This window comes from Patella vulgata, chromosome 1 (assembly GCF_932274485.2).
Source record: "Patella vulgata chromosome 1, xgPatVulg1.2, whole genome shotgun sequence".
Lineage (NCBI taxonomy): Eukaryota > Metazoa > Mollusca > Gastropoda > Patellidae > Patella > Patella vulgata.
Genome location: NC_065879.2, coordinates 45,149,732 through 45,169,016, shown reverse-complemented (window position 1 = coordinate 45,169,016; position 19,285 = coordinate 45,149,732). Strand labels below are relative to the sequence as shown.

At 36.4% G+C, this 19,285-nt stretch overlaps 1 protein-coding gene across 1 annotated transcript; it reads right to left on the bottom strand.

Moving 5' to 3' along the window:
* Positions 1-5,762: 5,762 nt before the first annotated feature.
* Positions 5,763-17,810, bottom strand: LOC126807984 (aldo-keto reductase family 1 member A1). The gene is made up of 11 exons (XM_050532998.1): positions 17,724-17,810; positions 16,559-16,658; positions 13,451-13,618; positions 13,038-13,154; positions 12,002-12,085; positions 11,095-11,211; positions 10,172-10,284; positions 8,977-9,058; positions 8,288-8,371; positions 7,419-7,501; positions 5,763-6,930 (listed from the first exon to the last, which is right to left on the bottom strand). The coding sequence occupies exons 2-11, from the start codon at positions 16,625-16,627 to the stop codon at positions 6,900-6,902; spliced, it is 948 nt and encodes a 315-aa protein (XP_050388955.1). The 5' UTR covers positions 16,628-16,658; positions 17,724-17,810; the 3' UTR covers positions 5,763-6,899.
* Positions 17,811-19,285: the final 1,475 nt, after the last annotated feature.

The window sequence follows — 19,285 nt, the reverse complement described above, 5'->3', positions numbered from 1 at the left end:
TGTTTAATTCTATTTTTAATTTCAAATCTATATTTTTATATTCATTAATGTTTGGTTAGTCATTAGAAGCAGAAAACAATGAATTTGTCACTCGATTTAAATTATGACAGGCTGGCAAATAAAGTGGTTGATCTGTTCAGTTTCTTTTACTATTGTTTTAAATGGCTTAAGACTTAATCCTTCAATAATTATATGTGTATGTCAACACTTTCATAGTAACTAATTTATATAAAAAGACAAATGTATGTAGGATGAATTATACATGTAGTTGGAGAGACCAGCTAATTAGTTGGAGGACCGATTTATAGGAAGTTATAAGTTGTTTACTTGTTGCTGTTATTTATTTGCTCCTGAAATAAAATGTTGAAGATCTATTCGAAGAATCTGTATTCATTTCCGTTACTTCGAGGACACACTCGACGAGATACACTCACTGAAAGTCGAACCGTGTTATGAGCTAATAAAGTCGGGCATACTGTTACATATCGAATTCCAACTGTCAGGTGATCTTTTACATGCATGCCAATGTGTACACGGGACTTTGTTTTTTTTATCCCATCCGAACGACTAGACAGCTGTCTTTGTTGTCAGGCACCCCGTACTGCCCCACTGACAAGGGGAAACCACTCGGAAAATTCTGAGGAACGTTTTCGGCCAATACGGGGGAACGAACCCGCGATCTCCAGGCTAGCGAGCAAGCGTCTTACTCACTTAGCCACCGTGGCTCCAGGCTACTTATTGTTATCTTAGTTCACTCCCATTAGTGCTTCATAAAATATGGTTCTCCAACTTCAAGTCAAGCGACTGCTTTCTTCGACTGAAGTATACACTGAAATATTCAACTTGACGAGGTCACAAAAAAAACCTGTCTCGTCCAATACCCCAGCCCCTGACTACAGGCATATGTAGGATTCTATTGACTTAGATGACGGGGCCAAAAACATTACCGGTGCTTAATATTGAGCGACTGGTTTTATCGACTGGGATATTTGACTGTTTTTTCGCTCGGATTATTCAACTGGTTTTATTGACTGGATTATTTGACTGTTTTTTTCGACTGGATTATTCGAATGGTTTCGAATATCTCAGTCGATAAAACCAGTCGAATATCTCAGTCGATAAAACCAGTCAAATACCCCAGTCGATAAAACCAGTCGAATATCACAGTCGATAAATCCAGTCGAATATCTCAGTCGATAAAACCAGTCGAACATCACAGTCGATAAAACCAGTCACTGAACCTGATGGTGAAAAACTGAAAACAATACTCTGGTGGGATTAAACTAAGATAGTAAAATGTAGCACAGTTGTATTTAGATAAATCCACAAACATGGTCTTCATCCCAGATCAAGTTGACAATGTGCTTTTGACAGTTTAAATAGGCACAACCACTGGCTGAATTATTAGAGTTATTTGATGAGAAGTTTTCTTTCCACTGAGCCCAGTCGAATATCTGAGTCGATCAATAATTAGCAACAATGTCAGTGAACTAAGATAATATCGAGTAGTCCAGTCATACCCATAGCCATAGCTGTAAAAGAGCCGGGGGGTTTGCACCCCCCTCCCCTGCCAAATAGTTTCAAGTTCGATTTATGGGGCAAAAGTAGTCTGACAATTAGGTGTTTAGGCCGGGGATAGTACCCCCCCCCCCAACATGCTATGTCTGAATTGAGTATGCTCATAGTAAGGGGATGGGATTAGGGCTATATGATATCGATAAAACCTGTCAAATAGCTCAGTCGAATAAATCAGTCAATAAAATCAGTGAAATATCTCAGTCGAAAAAAAAACAGTCAAATAATCCAATCGAAAAAAACAGGCAGATAATTCAGTCGAATAATCCAGTCAAATAATCCAGTCGCTCAATATGACGAGGAAAAACGTAAAGTTTGACTTTATTAAGCAGTGGTGGCAGTAACTAAGATTACAACATGTAGCCTACTCTTCTATAAATCCCTCCACGTCGTGGAGCGACTAGATACTATGCCGTCATCAGTTTTATGCATCGGACACAGACTAAAAACAAGTTGTTTATAGTACGGCAATTTTTTTCAGTCGTTGACCCTTAACCCTAGATGATAGATACATAGATAGATTTTATTGTATCTAAACACCCCATTAGAGGCAGCATACAAATATCCACATAACATTTTACAAAGAAAATAAAAAAGCATCAAAATCATTTATGACAGGCTAATAATTAAAATTAAAAACAAAAACATAGCATGCAAATGTTTGAAAATATAATAAATATAGATTGTCAGGCAACGAAACATACCCCCAAAGCAGCTATGTCGTTAGGGCAGTCAACAAGAGTTGTCGCATATTTCTCCGTTTGTCGGTAATGGAGCATTTACAATACACTTAAATATGACAAGAGCAACAACCCATCAAGTAACAAATGGAAAATCATTAGAACTGTTTGGCTTCTGGTTCTGCCCCATGGTAATGTTTAGTTTACAAAGCCAAAACACTAAATATCATGGATTTAACCTGTTCCAAGTTGTCAAAAATTATAACTTGTTCGTCTCAAGACCTTAAAAGCTGTGTATCAATCCCATGTCAACTGAATGATTACTTTGGTCCGTAGAGCATCCGCAACATTTTTGAGGTAATCAAGGGTTATAACTCTGGCAGAATTATCGGAAATTATGTTTCGAAAATCGTAATTGAAAATTGCTAGGCTTCTTGGTCTCATGACCTTAATCACTGTGTATAAACCTAAAGTCAATCGGATATTTCTAGCACGTCCACAAGAGATTTCAAAGAAATCCAGGTCGATATGTCTATTAATAATTATTGGAAAACGTTGAAAATCAGTAGGGTTTTTACACATGACATTTAGCACTGTGCATAAATTTAAAGTCAATCGGATATTAACTTTAAAGATGGGTTCCCAGAAAAGTATTTATCGGGTGGTTATTTACAATAAGGTATGGTAATTTTGGTATTTATGGAAAGTAGAGATATCCAATCTTGATGTACAAGTTGATAAACTTTATGAAGAGTTGGACGTACAACATTTTCGGGGATAAAATTGACAGAAAAAGACGCGGGTAGTGGATAATCCGAGAATTTAATTAGGATTCGATATGTACATTGGCGTGCACGTAAAAGACCCCTTGACAGTTGGAATTCGATATAAGAGTATGTTGTAGCGCCGCTGCCCGGGCAAAATTTCCCTCATAGCACACTGTATGGCGTACGCCCGTCTTCATTAGCCCAGGTTAGGAGCAGAACAGTAGGACGTTAAACCCCATTTTATTTCATTTCATTTCCCGTCAGACCGGGGTGGCATTCTTACTGCGATGCTGCGATCGTACGGCGAACAGAAAATGAACAAGCTCGCCTGCAAACGTGAACACAACACGAGATAATTACAAACTCAAAAAAAGTCGCGTTCTCACAGCTTTCCGAGTCAGATCACAGAACCTTGCCGTTTGTTTTGAACATGGTCAAAACAAACGCCGTGACACAGCCACCATGGAGATATCTAGCGTTTCCACCACACTTTTACCACTCTTATGGCGACCTTGACGCGCTCTGAGACCATTTTCCGTCGCCGTAGCAGCGCAGTAAGGACGCCACCCGGGTAATCAGAAAGGTGTCTCTGATTGGCCAGCATTAACCATTTATAACAACAATTTATACTTTATCCAAACACAAAACAAAACAAAACTGGGGAGAGTCATACACAAGAAAAACCAAAAAACTCTTAAAAACTGTTCTCCGGTACGTTCCATCAATTACAAAGTTAGTTAAAATTCCTTTAATACGGTTCACAACTTCAGCTATGTGGCTTTTTACTGTGAGCACTTCGCTTTTCCACATAAATCAAGCGGATTCTTTTTCCACATGGGTTTTTGTTGATCCAACTGATGACAAAGGGAGAAGATGACCCGTCCTCAGTGTTTTAAGGTGACATTTTGATATACAAGGACTTTGTTTATTTTGTGTTTTTACCAATTTCCAACAATTTAAGTGTAAATAATTTAATTAAAACAACCTGTCTATAATGTCATATTTAATGTATTGGACGTTAAACTGTAATAAATAACAACAACATTTATATTTTATTATTGCTTGCTAATGACTAGAGAAGCCTAGTCTAAACGTCAATCAGTAATTGTATTCCACACAATTGTGACTTGTAAATTTAATATTTGGGATCTAGAAATTGACACAAATGGGTCGCAATCCACATAATAATGTAATACGAATGTATATAAACTGATTTACATCAATCGTTTCTCTTTTTAATCGAATGGCAATCTCTAGCGTCTGGATATTCCAGTCTACACCGAGATTATTTATTGCGCATGCTCTAGATAAAAATATGGCGTCACCGTTTAACATGACTTGTGGAATATGTCTAGCCGCGTTCTTCGAGTCCCTTGTTAAAAATAGCGCTGAGACGCATTATGGTACACAATTCGTGTACTAATGGTAAAATGTTTATTTTGTCTTAAATATTGGTTATCAGAAGCCCATCTTTTCCCGGTAAGATCACAATATCAAGGTTGATTTAAATTGACATATAATTCGTGTTTTCAGTGTCAAAGACTTTGGATGATATTGAGTTAGAGACTTAGCTACTTTAAACTTCATCATCGTTGTAGACAATTTTAAGGAGACATCTGCGATGATCCTATATATCATGTCTTATCATATATTGAGGTCAATCGTAGCAATCGTGTTGATCGTATTTAAACGTATCCGAACGCTTCTGCACGTACCGGATCGTGTACTCAATAGGGAAAATTCACTCGTATCACATCGCACGACAGTGGGAGAAAGAGAGAGAGAAATGGGGTTTAACGTCCACTCAACACAAACTAGGTCATTTCGGGACTAACATATGGTTTAATTTTATTCCAATAATTCGCTTGCGCGTAGGGGTCTTTAGCAGTGGGGGGAAACCGGAGGATCCAGAGAAAACCCACGAAGTTGGACAGGCGACCCTACTCCTTGTCACGTACAACCGGGGAATCGAAACCACACCAGTTGACTCAATGACAGACTTTATGATACAGCGCGCACACGCTTACCATTCAACCATCCAACCCCCTACGACAGTGAGAACCTAGCATTACGTGCAAAAGAGTTGCTGAAGTTGCCTATCAGTTGATGGACATTTTTCTCTTGTTTGATGCCCCCCCCCCCCAGATTCTAATTAGGCGTTTGGCCAAATGTCTGATATAAGCAGTTTCAATATATATAATTATACATGTCACGATGACAATACAAAGGTATATACAAATATGTTCCCAATAGGTGTTTAGTTTGATTACGTAATTCGATACTTTGGTATATATATTTTCCTAAATTGATTATACATTTTCGTTAAAATATTTTTGAATTTATGTAAAGAAGAAAAGGACCAAGATCTACGATGAAAGTACTTGCGACGTAAATTTATACACGCTGGGCAACAGAGGAGAATGTGGTATTTGTTTTCAACAAATTCTATTTTGACGGCCAGTTCTTGTATAAACGCCAAGCTCCCACATTCAATTTAAGCATACCACATCAACTTTAGCACTATGGGCCTTCCGCCAGACGTGGAGAGCGGGAGTTGCAAAACCGGTCGCCACACCCTACGTACGACCCATGCATCTTTTCTTACTACATATCTTAGTAGCCTTGTGGTCGTCTAGAATTTGTTTCTAGCTGTCTTTGCTCCTGTTTCACGCTGTGTATTTTCCGTTTTACTGTTTTCCTTAAGACGTTTGTCTTCTCAGTAGTTATAACAATGCAACAGTTCATTTTTTTACGTTTTAAATATCATAGCTGCTTACATATAGATACAAGCACAGTATAAATTACAATAATAGAGTCATTCTCAAACACTTGCCAGGCAGATTTGGCGAGTCTGCTGATTGAAACTGTTACATCTTTCCCCTTCTGGAATCAACCTGTTGTCTGACAATCGCCCACCAATATGATAGTTTTGTAGCTTTGGGTTTTGAACCTTCAATTATCTAATTGGTCAAATATGATGTAAATAATTACAGAGATTGGTCAAACTAAACCAAATGATGCAATAGGTAAATTTCCAGTCACATGTTTTTTCGACACATTCTATCCTTGAACTTAGAGCCTCTTTCCTGTTATTCTCACACTATTTCATAAACAATTAATTTGCGTTTTAAATAAACTCATACCATAGCTAATATACTGACACTAGAGAATAATTTGCAAAGACACAAATATTGTTTAAGCCATCTTATTTCTCTATTCCTTGTCTATAAATTTAAAAACAATGTCACAACGACGATATTATTACATAACACTGACATATTATATTTTGATAGTTGTTATCAATAGATGAATTTAGGTAAATTTTATGTTTACGTACAGTTTTGAACGCAACTTATTCGAACTTTCCAGTTGGTCTTTGTTTAAATTGGTCTTGGATGCGGGTTTTAATTAGAGATAGACTCATTTAGTTTAAGGAATAAAGGTTATGCCAAAATTCAGGAAATCCAAGGTTATTCATTAGGCGTCTAATCCCCTCTCTCCCCAACCAATTAGTTTTTCCTTTCTCATTATCAGCACACACTATACTGTAAATACGCAAAAATTAATGAATTTGGAGAACGAATATTTTTTAACCTATTAACTATTCTTATTTTTCTAACAACTATCATTGTAAGCTAAACTGTGTATTAATAGAAAATGCATCCATGCTGCATAATAAAACATAAAACACAGTAATGATAAAATAAATAGTTTACTCAGACATTAAAACTGCTAAAAATAACACAATGAATATAGTATATACATGTTTAATAGAACTTTGCAAGGAATGCGAGAATGCCTTGTAAAATGTAATATAAAATTGTACACAACGATGAAATGGTGGTCATGTTATTATTTCTGGTACATTGCCGACTTATTAAAATGGACATTCTGGATGACCTACAAAACTGAAAAAAAAAAGTATATAAATAGATTGTTGGCCATGTACTAATATATCATTATGAATTAATATCAAACGTCTTGTATAGTCAACGTGTAGGGTACATTGTTGAATGTTTTGTGATATAAAACGTATACAGTCGAACTACGGCACATTACTCTGTTACAATGATTTTTCAGGGTACAGGTCTTCAAAATCACACCTAGTCACATTATAGCCACGTGCAATAAACGCTGCATGGCGTAAACCCGTCTTCATTATCCCAGTCAGTGCAGAAAAGTAGGACGTAAACCCCATTTCACTAGTACTAAAAAAACAATTCAGTTCAGTTACCTGTTTAAACTTGATTGGCACGCAATCAATACCGCGTGAACAAAACATAAAAAATCGCAGATTAGACAGGTAGATGTACTGCGACACGGTATTAAGGCGTATTGACCGCTAAAATTATAAATAGTAGGGTGGGATGTTATTACCTAACCATGAGGTACTTACTTATCGTTAAAAAATAATCTGTAGTCTGTATTAATTCCTTCAATTTGCTTCATTTCATCATCCGTCAATTTGAAGTCGAATATCTGAAACAATCACAACCATACATGATGTCAAACAGTAAGATAATTTATTGTGGTTTGCGGAGAGAACAAACGGCATAATTTGGGTGTATCCATGAATTTATGCGCAGGAAACTGGTTCTGTAAGATACAATTATTCTGCATCGTCATAAGACCAAACTGAATACTCTGGGTGAATCCATGAGGTGACGGCGAACCAAAGAATCTGGTGCTAGCTGTGTGGTTAATGTATCTCGTCCGTAGTCTTCAAACGACCAGGGATTTGAAATTGTTCTAATTTCTATGCAGTTTCATGTTTTTAATAACAATACATGACAGTTTCCGGTGAAAATATAATCTAAGCCAAAATACTTAATTTCTAACACTGCTGAATGTTATTATTATATATTAACCAATCAGCGTCAATCTTATAATTTCAATATGTCACAATACACAATCCACGTTATATTAAAACCTACAATTTAATTTGTCAAGAAGATTAAGTTCTATTGCACCGCGGAATAGTGTACAAAACATAAGGAAACGTAAATTAATATAAAATAAAAGTGTTCAAGTATCTTTATAGTGTGCACGACCGAATTATTCTGTGGAATTAATGAACGGCGACGAAACTCTAGTCTTTATGAAGCAATGATGAAATTTAAAACAGTACTTAGTTAATGATGAGCAGTCAGAGACATGGCACTAACTACCCCGGAGGGCGCCACACTTTAATGCAATGTCCTGACTAGTTCCAATCGGATAACTTAAATGTCATTTAAAGAATAATTTAACTTTATAGTGGGTTACCTCCATATTTTGCTTGATTCTGGCAGGGTTGGTACTCTTTGGTATAACAAGGATATTCCGTTGCGTCAAATTACGCAACAAAATCTGGAAAGATAAACAATAGCCCAGTATAAAAAGAAAAAGTACGATATTTCTTATGATCTAGAACAAAGATCTAAAAGTGATTAAAAGATCACAGTTAAACACAACGAAGAAGACGATAATTAAATGTTTGTTGTTTACGCACATACTGCACAGTATAATTTTTACGATGCCCAATACAAACTCAGACAATCAAATTGATATGCCATGTTGTGATGATTTTCAAGAGATAAATAGTTTATGTGTTGGAATATTTACAATGGATTTTATTTTACCACAATTAAATAGTTTGTTCATACGGAACGAGCACCCTCTATTTTTTTGTATGGCTCAACGAATAGGCTATAGGAAATATATATTTAATGAAATGCCCCGCGGTAGTATTGCCGACTTAAGTATTCCTAAAAAGAAAAACAATGCTTGAGACATAAACTCTGTAGTTAAAAATTTCACTGATTTCAATCTCCGCCGTAACATGACATGTATTTACGATACAACAGATTTTTAAGAAGTAATTTGGCGGCCCCTTTAATATTGGGGTCCCTGGCTGTATCGCAGTCAGCCAGATCTTTAATCCGACCCAGGTACTAGAATAGTAAAAGTAGTACCTGTCCAGCTGATTTCTTGTATTTATCCGCCAACTTCTTAATTACAGGATCATCCATTAAAACGGGGTCAGTATCTTTTTTACTGTAAACATAATAGCATAAATATAATGATTAAGGTAATTGTAAAGGAAAATGAATAAAATACACATTTCAACAAATGTATATCAATATAGAATATAGCGAAGGATTTGCTCACGCACGGGGTCACGGGCAACAATTCCATCTTGGTTTCATTCTTGGGATCCTTTCCAATAGACATGTCCAACAAACCATATCACTATATAAAACTTAAATATACATTCCCGGTTACAAATTGGGTGATTTGATGATATATTTTGACTAAAAACATATTCAAACTAATTAATTTATCATAATTTTGCTTCAAACCCTTCTCAAAACATTGCAATTGTCAGGGAGTGCCCTGCTATAAAAATTCGATCAAACCAGGCCATGTTTACGTCACGTGACTTACCTCTCTTGGAAGTCAGAAGAGAATTCATTGCATACATAAGACGAAGTTGTCTTTTATCGCTTACTATTTATTACAAATATCGAATCCTAATTAAATACTCGGGTTCTCCACTACCCGCGTCTTTTTCCGTAATTTTTATCCCCGAAAATGTTGTACGTCTAACTCTTCATAAAGTTTATCAACTTGTACATCAATTGCTCAATGTTCGTGTGTGACCTTTGACATCACGCGTGCAGACACTCCTAATCGTGGGGCTGTTGATTAGGGAAACCCTAATGTCCTGTATGTGCTCAATGAGTGTTTTTCGGGGAACCCATTATTTTTCTAGTAAGATTGGATATTTCTACTTTCCATATTACCACAATTGCCATATTTTTATTGGACATAACCACCCGATAAATATATTTCTGGGAACGTAGCTTTAATATCATAATTATCAACGGTAGTACATTCTTTTTAAATATTATATCAGAATTGTAGGAGACGCGGTTACTTAGTGGATAAGACACTAGCTCGCGAAGCAGGAGGTCTCGGGTTCGCTTCCTGTGTAGACCGACAAATTTCCTCGGCAATTTCAGCATGGTTTTCCCGTGCCAGTGGTGTCTTATGAGACCGAGATACTGTGAACACACTGGCATGCACGTAAGAGAACCCCCGAGAGTTGGAATTCGATATAAGAGTAGGCATGTCACCAAAATTGTATATAGCTTCCAATGTACTTACAACGCTGGTGCTCTTCCGGGGGAACCGAGGGATCCATAAGATGTAATAAATATGCCTCTTTGCTGACAAAAGCGGTGCATGTTCGCTTGGTTGAAATAGGCATGACATTCTACCTGTAAAAATAGTGAAAATAATATGCAATAGGAAGCTCTTGAGTAAAATTTATTTTCAGTATATTTTGATCTGTCCCGTTATTTACATTCAAGGACTGAATTCTCAACCTCAGGTATCACGATTTGGACAATCTTTATCGATACCACTTTCAATTCGTCTGGACTATTCAACCGCTGTAGGGGCGTTAGTAAAAATGCTGTCATTTGCTGTAGCCAATCAGCGCCACTGTACCAAGACTTTCATCACAGAAAGAATTAAAGGAGACACACCAGGGGACTAAAACTGCTTGATCCAGTCTTGAAGGCTTTTATAATCCTAGTCTAAAGTAACTACCCCAAGTTGCATAAAACATTTTTAAAGAATCATCAGGTGGTGATATCAGGTTGAGTTAATTGGCTCTCAATATTAACGCTTCTCTTTTGCAAATTATTATAAAAATAAAGACGTTTGAGGTATATCTGGATAAAACATCTTTCCTTTTTGATGTAAATGGGAACATAAAATAGTACATGGAGGCGAAAAATAAGTAAAAGTCGCAATGTTGTCCGGATAATTTTGTATTAGAACGTCCGATGTAAATAAAGCACGTGTTATCGACGGCATATGATGTGATATCACACGTAGAACTATGTGTGTGGCCTTAAAGCTCAGTCATCTTGTACAGATTTAAACGAATGCTCCCGCATTCGATTGATCTATAGCACGTAACTTGTGCCTAGATAAACAAGTCAATAGTTCAGAAATGACATATTCCCAGTTATTGTTGCAATTTAACGAGTAAACACAATCTATTTCTGTTGAATACTTACCTGATTAGTAACAGGTTTAATGGTTGCAACTTTAAAAATTCTATCGATTTGGTCACACGTAAAGTTAGATACACCGATATTCTTAGCTTTACCTAGCTTGACAGCTTTCTCCATTCCCTATAATAGACAATTAATGTAAACTAACAAATTATGTAAGAGCTAAATCTGCATATTGCAGATCATTATTTGGGCCTTACTTAAATGTTATATAAATTATAAATTAGACATTAATTAACTTGATAAGACTCCGATTTTAAGTAGATTAGAACGTTTCAGCCATTTAATGATTTAATTTATAAACGCAGAAGCGACGCTAAGACTCGAATGACCAGTACGGTGTTTACGATCAATGCACACATCTACATTGGTAACTTCGCTTAAAATAAAATAATTTCAATATATTCATTTTGCATTATCTATTTTTGAAATCTTATATCGAGAACGGCCAGATCTTTATCTAAATCTTATAATAATGCCCCTAAAAACTAGATAAAATTGGGGTGTTGAATCGGTTGATTTGATGTGTTACTTTGAGTAGTGATGTTATTTATATGATTAAACTGTCGTTTCGAAATATTTGGCGGGAATCAGCTTATTTACCAATTTTACTTTCATTTACATTCAACACACAATCACCTATATAAAAACACTGGTGTTATGTATGAACCTAATATTTTAATTTCAAACTTAATCAAATCGGCATTTTTAATTCTTAAACAAGTCGTTTTGATATGAAGGCGGGACATTAACATTGCACTTGATTTTCGATTCAATAAACACGCCGTGACATTCAAAGCTTGTGCCCTTATTTGATTTCACTCATGTGATAACATGTGTATGTATATTTATGCAATTTTACTAAAACAAACAATAATTCGTGCAGACTTTACAGCCTCATTATTTGTACCTTCGTCCATGTTTCTTCAGGTGGCAAGTTGAGAAATGCTGGTTTTCCATCGGCTCGTAAAGGAATGAAACCATTCCCTGTTTCCTGAAATATAAGTAAAGTTGGATTATACTAAACTGGCAATCTGATTAAAATACACATCTATATTTCGTTTCGTTTTTTATACTTTCTATGGCCTACACTACATGAAGATCTGACCAGTTGTACTGAAAGGTCGCGTCAGGGGTCGTACGAGCGGCTTTTGACCCTATGACGTCAGACATTGAATATTCAATCAGCGTTGACGTTTCTAGTGGTCGCCGTAACAGACGGTTTCATTGGCTAATACCTCACGCCATCCATGTTATATAACAACTCTTCCAGATCCTAGTTTAGGGCAGACAAATAAAAATAAATTTTGAACTGTAAAAAACGAAACGAAATAGGATCTGTGTTGCAATCAGATTGACTAAACTGGCAATATGTGTTATAAGGCCACCAAAGGATAAATATACAAAATCAATAACTGTGCCCAGATGCCTAGAAAAACTCCAAAGTCGAGGTTCACTTGTAACCATTTTAGCGTGCACGGATAAAGAATCATCGAACGTTGAAACAAAAAAAAAAAAGAAGCTAACGGCTCATTCTTGCCAAAGATTCCATCTCTAGATTATCACACGTGAGAATATATAGTTAAAGTAATATTCATATTTTAGTTCCAAAATGCTAAAGGAATTGTAAAGGCAACCTCTATGTTTCATTACCATACATCTATTGTTAAGCTGCAATTTGAAATGCAAACAAATTTCTGTGTTACTAAATTCATATTAAGTCTGAATTGATGATTATCTATGAGGTAACATGGGAACGAAAACTAATTATAACGGAGTCTTCCTCTTAAGCATTCGAATGATTTACATGGTTTACCTAACCCCGTATAATATAGGTTTTATAGATGTCGCTTACACTCTACATCGGATATAAAATATTGGTAAGAATTCCATCGTGTTGGTCTAAAATAAACACAAATCTTTACTTAAATCCATGCTTGACTTACCTCAAAGGCACAGGGAGTATGCATAAGAAACAGGTCAACGTAATCTAGTTTCAGTTTAGATAGAGATAGATTTAAACACTCCAGTACCCTATCTGGTTGATGGTAGGTCAACCATAGCTAGAAACAAATAATAACATTTGGACTATAAAGTGACATTTCCAAAATGGATCACACTGACATATTAAGCCTAAAATCATTGATTCATGACTTTCCACATTGAAAAAGCATATTAAAATGTAATCATATAACATTAATCTGTAACATTGATTCAGTGGATTTAAGATTTTGATTCTTTCAACATCTGCAGTAGAATTAATCAATATCAATCGACCACTAATCACGATTGTAAATAAATATAACCTATTGCTAAATCCGATCCAAATATACACAATTTAAATCTATATTTAATTCACCTTAGTTGTGACAAAGAAATCTGATCTTTTAAGTTTTCCTGCCTTCATATATTCCTGTAACACTTCTCCAATATCAGCTTCGTTTCCATATGCATAGGCCGTGTCAATATGGCGGTAGCCTGCATCTAGGGCAGCGCGTACAGCATTCTTGCATTCGTCTGTCGTAGCCTGGAACGGTGATAATTCATTTTTAATTATAGTATTTAGTGAATAAAAACGGAGAAAGACCCCTGCAAACCTTTATTCTAGCCATAAGTATTATATGGAGGTTTATGATACTGAAGAACCACAAGTCATCCCGCCGTAATGGCTACACTGCTACATATACCCACTGTGTCCTGTGAGATCTGGGAATTCGCCTTTAAATGAAATCCGTTGTAAAAATCAGTGTATGGATATAAAAACGTTAATAGAAGACGGTGACTATAAGAACCGCGCTCGATTACAGTTAGCATCTCATGGTTTAATTTGCCGGTTGGATATTATGACCTATTTCTTAAACTTTGATTTGCTGTACATATAATTTGTTTTCATAATTTCAATTATGTTTAAGCATTTTAAAGCGTATAGCTCTCTACGGTGTATGTAACTTGACATTAATATGTAAATTAGTCAAACAGCCAACGCCACTCGAGCCTTGAGAGCCCCGTCAAAATGTCTATCATTTTCAGATTTTACTGTCTGTATATTACTCTCTCTAATGACTGATAATATTTAAAAAGTTTAAATGAAATTTATATCAACTTTTGAACAATAAAATTATTTTCTTGCAGTTGGGTATACTATTCAAGTAAGGCAAATAAAGCCACGAGATCCAAAGTAATATGCCTTTGAGGTAAAACTTAATGTCGACGATGTGGTATATGAAATCGCAAACACATCGCGATCTATTAAAAAGTTTATCTGTTCAATTAAAAACAAAGTTATGCAATGCAGTGGTAAATCTTTTTGATCACTACTATATTGTCTTCCAAATTTGCAAGTCATCTGCTTATTGACCATATCACTGTAAACTTTCAGAGATTGTCCTACTTGTATTAATAGGCAACAGTCATATTGAACAGTATCTTTTTATTATTACACTATGCATATTTATTTTAAGAACATACCAAGATCTTTATTTTCAACGCAATGCTCTACTTTTTTTTATAACCTATGCAGGTGTAGTCGTAAGTACGATTTATTCATACGATATACATGTATAGCGCCTATAACGGTCGATAACTAGGACGTTTTATTAAGAGTCAGACTAAAGTCCAAGTTTGTTTTTTTATTATATGTTGTTATAAACAGTGGCAATCTTACCTTGGAGTATACGGGGCAACGGGGTTTGTTTTGGTGAATATTCATTTTACTTCTTTATTGCAGTGTTTGTAAACACACATGAGAATTAAAATTGACGATTTTATTTTGACTTAATAGTGGCAATCTTTCAATATTTATCGTCAATAATGTAATATAACGATGAATTGTTCAACCCTCGGCAATTTAGCCAAAAATAAAACTAAACTTACATGTATTAAACAAACCGACCTCATCTTTAAGTTTAGGACAGAAATAAGAATCGTACAAATCGTATCACTCAAGTAATCAAAATAGTATATTAGTCCAACAGCCAAAAGACGATTAGTTGTTTTAAAGGTACTGAAATGATAATGGGGTTTAACATCCGTATCCTTTTCGTCACCAACTGGGGTAATGAAGACAGACGTACGCCATTCAATATTTCAGGTAATTTTTTAAATATAAGATGTTCGTTTTAACTTCTGAAAATCTCGTCCAGTCGAAACCACTGTATCTTTAAAAATTGTTAAAAATGTGAAGTTTGGTGGTCATATTAGATAATGCATTGTAGGTTAAGTTTCAGTTTAGGGAAGGTTACACTCTTATGCAGTAGGCCTGCGCCATTAGCTTAAATCAATACGTGTAGAATGTTATTATCGCACATTGATCCTTGAGATTTACTTTTGACGTCTTGAATTACTACAGGCCCCACCTCGAAAAGTAGTTTAAAACCCTTTAATTTATACAATGAAAACACCACTGTCATTGAGGGGTTGTTATGGTTATGTGAATCCCAACTCGGTCCCAGAAGTATCTTCGGGATTTTCCCAGTCTGGTCCCAACTCGAGTGTTGCTGGTCGGATGGGAGACCCCATATCTACTGCATGTAAAATAACCCTTGAAAATTAGGCAGAAATCCCCACCCCCTCACAACTGGCTAAAGTTCTCCCACACACATTGCAAACATAACCGTGGAAATAAAAATAACCAGTGTCCTGTTTCTGGAATTTCCTTACTGTTCTATTACCATGAGCGAAGAACCCAGGGCAAGGTAGCCAAAAACATTGAGTCATTTTTTTTTGTTGTTGTTAAGACGATTGATTGGCTGTTTCGGATTCAGGTCAGCCACCTAAGGTCTATAGGCTATATTGGACCACATTGACGTTTCTGTCTAGCAGGAAAACGCGTTTGCAGCAGTTAAATTTTCAAAATTTTCTCCCGACGGTCCGGTCTCCGTGGACTGTATACGATTGATTGGTTGATTGGATTTCGAGTCAGCCGTCTTAATTAGGCTATATTCACAGGAGTCTGACCTTCTATCCGTAGATATATGCATACACAATGTCCAACCAGACAATATATAATAAAAAAGAACAGGAATGCAATGCCTGTTTGAAGACTCGATTTTACCTGCTCTCGCAAAATCGAGTCTTCAACAGGCATTGCATTCCTGTTCTTTTTTTTATTATATATTGTCTGGTTGGACATGGTGTATGCATATATACGGATAGAAGGTCAGACTCCTGTGCTATATTAGACCACTTTGAAGTTGCTGTATTCACGGGCTGGAATAGCAGGAAAACGGAGGTTAAATTTTCCAAACATTTCTTTAGGCAATCTTAAACGGTAAGCTCCACTCCTCCGCTCTCACAGAAGACCGGCGCCACCGTCTGTAACTCGAAATTTTTTCCAGCATTCGGGTTCTGCTCCCCTGTCATCGAGCCCGTATGCCTATGACCCCACTACACCACAGAATACAGGCCACTAAAATATTATAATCTACAGGTATCTGCTTAAAGCTCTTGAAAAAGAAAATATAATTACCGCCAAAGTTCCAAGTCCAAGGATTGGGAATTTGTTCCCATTATTAAAGGTTACCATTGGAATCGCCATCTTAGCATTGGTGACTGTATACAGGGACTCACTATAAAAATAGAGAAGATCAGGAATTCGTTGACAATTAAACTGTTACTTATTGACTAAACTTATATAGACGAAACAGGTTTAACAGAAAACAAAACCCAGAAATGAAATGGAGTTTAATGTCCACTCGACAAAAACGAGGTCATTTCGGGACTGACATATGGTTCATTTTTATTTCAATAATTCGCTTGCGCGTATGGGTCTTTAGCAGTGGCTGGAAACCCGAGGATACGGAGAAACCCACGAGGTTGGACAGGGCGACCCTATTCCTTGTGGGAACCATGCCGGTTGTGTCAATAATTCGCTTGCGCGTAGGGGTCTTTAGCAGTGGGAGGAAACCGGAGGAGCCGGAGAAAACCCACGAGGTTTTGACAGGCGACCATACTCCTTGTCAATTACAACCGGGGAATGGAAACCACATCAGTTGACTCAATGACAGAAATGAAATGAAATGGAGTTTAACGTTCTATTATTCTGCACCAAACCCGATAATGAAAATGGACATACACCGTGCATTTTGGTCAATTTAAATTGTCACAGGTGTACGCAGCATGACCTCAGCTTTTTGTACTATCCGAACGACTAGACACTGTTCCTTGCCAGGTCCTGACATGGGGAAACCACGTAGGACCTCATGGTTAGTAAACCAGCGCTTTACTCACTGGGCCACCGTGACTCCCAACAAAACCCAGACGACGCAAACAATGCAAGGATATAATGGAAGGAATGAATGATATGCTGTGGGTTTAAACACAGATGGAACGTCGCAGTGTCTTTGGAGAAAAGAAGCGGACGTGAGTAATAGCTGTCTCGTCTCACGTGTGTACATATAGCTGACGGGCGCCTCATATTTTGTCTAATGATGTTAAATGTTCATATGAGCTGCTGACACATGTAGCATCCATAGATATAAGGTTTAAAAACGTCCATATTATTATGTCATTCAGTATATTAACTATATTAACCATACAAGGGCTACGAAAACAAAACGTGGTATCCATATCCACCCCACCCCACTCGCTTCCCCTTTACCTGCTTTAATCAAAGGTAAAAAAAAAGTACTGACCTGTTTCGTGTGCGCTGTACTGTGATATAAATCGAGGAAATATCCCTACTATTTATATCCCCGAGTAAATTCAATAGTTTGTCATGACTCGGCGTAATTTTGACCTACTTATCGTTGTTTAGTCTCAATGGACATAATAGTAGTTTCCAGACTGCGGATTGCGGTACAGCCATTGTCGTGTTTAAGTGATGGAATTAATATGGACTTGCATAATATGGAATCTATACTATGTACTAGCTCAGGGTTGGTCATTAGTAATTTTTTGGTTTAATTGTTCGCAAACCAGGAGGTTGTAAAATAATATGTTCCCTATTCCAGCTTAGGACTATAGTTAAGAAAAAACTATAGTTAAGAAAAAAAACGGTGACACCTTTATTAGGATACGCCTGGCTAATTTCAAATATTTCATAGAGTTTATTATTAAGTTATTGCTTGTAATTTCAAATTAACCAATATAGAGTTTCTAATAAACTAATAATGATTCTATAGAAAATATAAAAGGGGAATTAGGAAAAATGTCGATATTTGGTCGATTCAAACATATTTAGACATAACAATAGCTTACTTTACATTTAGAGTATGGGTTTTACTGAAACGAAATGGGTTTAATTTAAGGTCTCATCACCATAATACTGTTCAATTATACGGTTAGTTTTGCACTGCCAGAAAAGGAGACAGCCTCTCCGCATACCCCCCCCCCCCCCCCACACACACACACACACACCCTGGGCATTCTATTCGAGTTGTGAAGAAAACGACACCAGTCACCGTACTGTTTGCATCGGGAAAGATGATGTAATAATGGATCTTCTAGAATAATTACTCATCGTAACCAAGGACGTGTTTTTTGCTTAAAGATACATTGTGTAAGATTTAGATAAAGAGCTGGCCATTCTTTCTATAATAGTTCGAAAATAAATAATGTAAAATGGATAATATGAAGATATTAGCCTTTGAAGGTTTGACAGACGTGTACAATATTTTCAACCACCGTACTGGTTGTTCGAAGCTAAGTCTCGCTCCTCCATTTTTAGCTTAAATCAAACTATGTCTGTACTGTTCTAATCTACTTAATATCGGAGAAGTCCGATGTCACCGAGAGTTGATTATGGCCTGGATAAGTTAATTAATGTCTAATTAATAATTTCGAAAACATTTCTGGCCTTAAGAAAGACCTGCAATAGGCAAGAGTAGCTCTTACATAATGTATGTTTAATGGCCATTTTACCTCCACGCTTCGAAGAACGTCACATTTTTCAAGGTTTGTAAAGACCGTCGATTGATTCATTTTCTGAACAATTCATTTGGGCGTTTCTACCGGGGCGAGATATTTTGTATCCAAGTCATAAAATAACTAACCGATAATATAAGTATATAATTCAGGGCCAAGGCTCTTTTGGGAGATCACTTTTTAAAACCTTTTTAACATAATTATCTATATTATACTTCATCAACAGACAGGGAGGGGGTGCGAATGGTTGAGTGCGTGTGCATTAGATCATAAGGTTTGTCAAAGAGTGACATTGCGTGGTTTCGATTCCACGCTTGTACGTGAAAAAGGA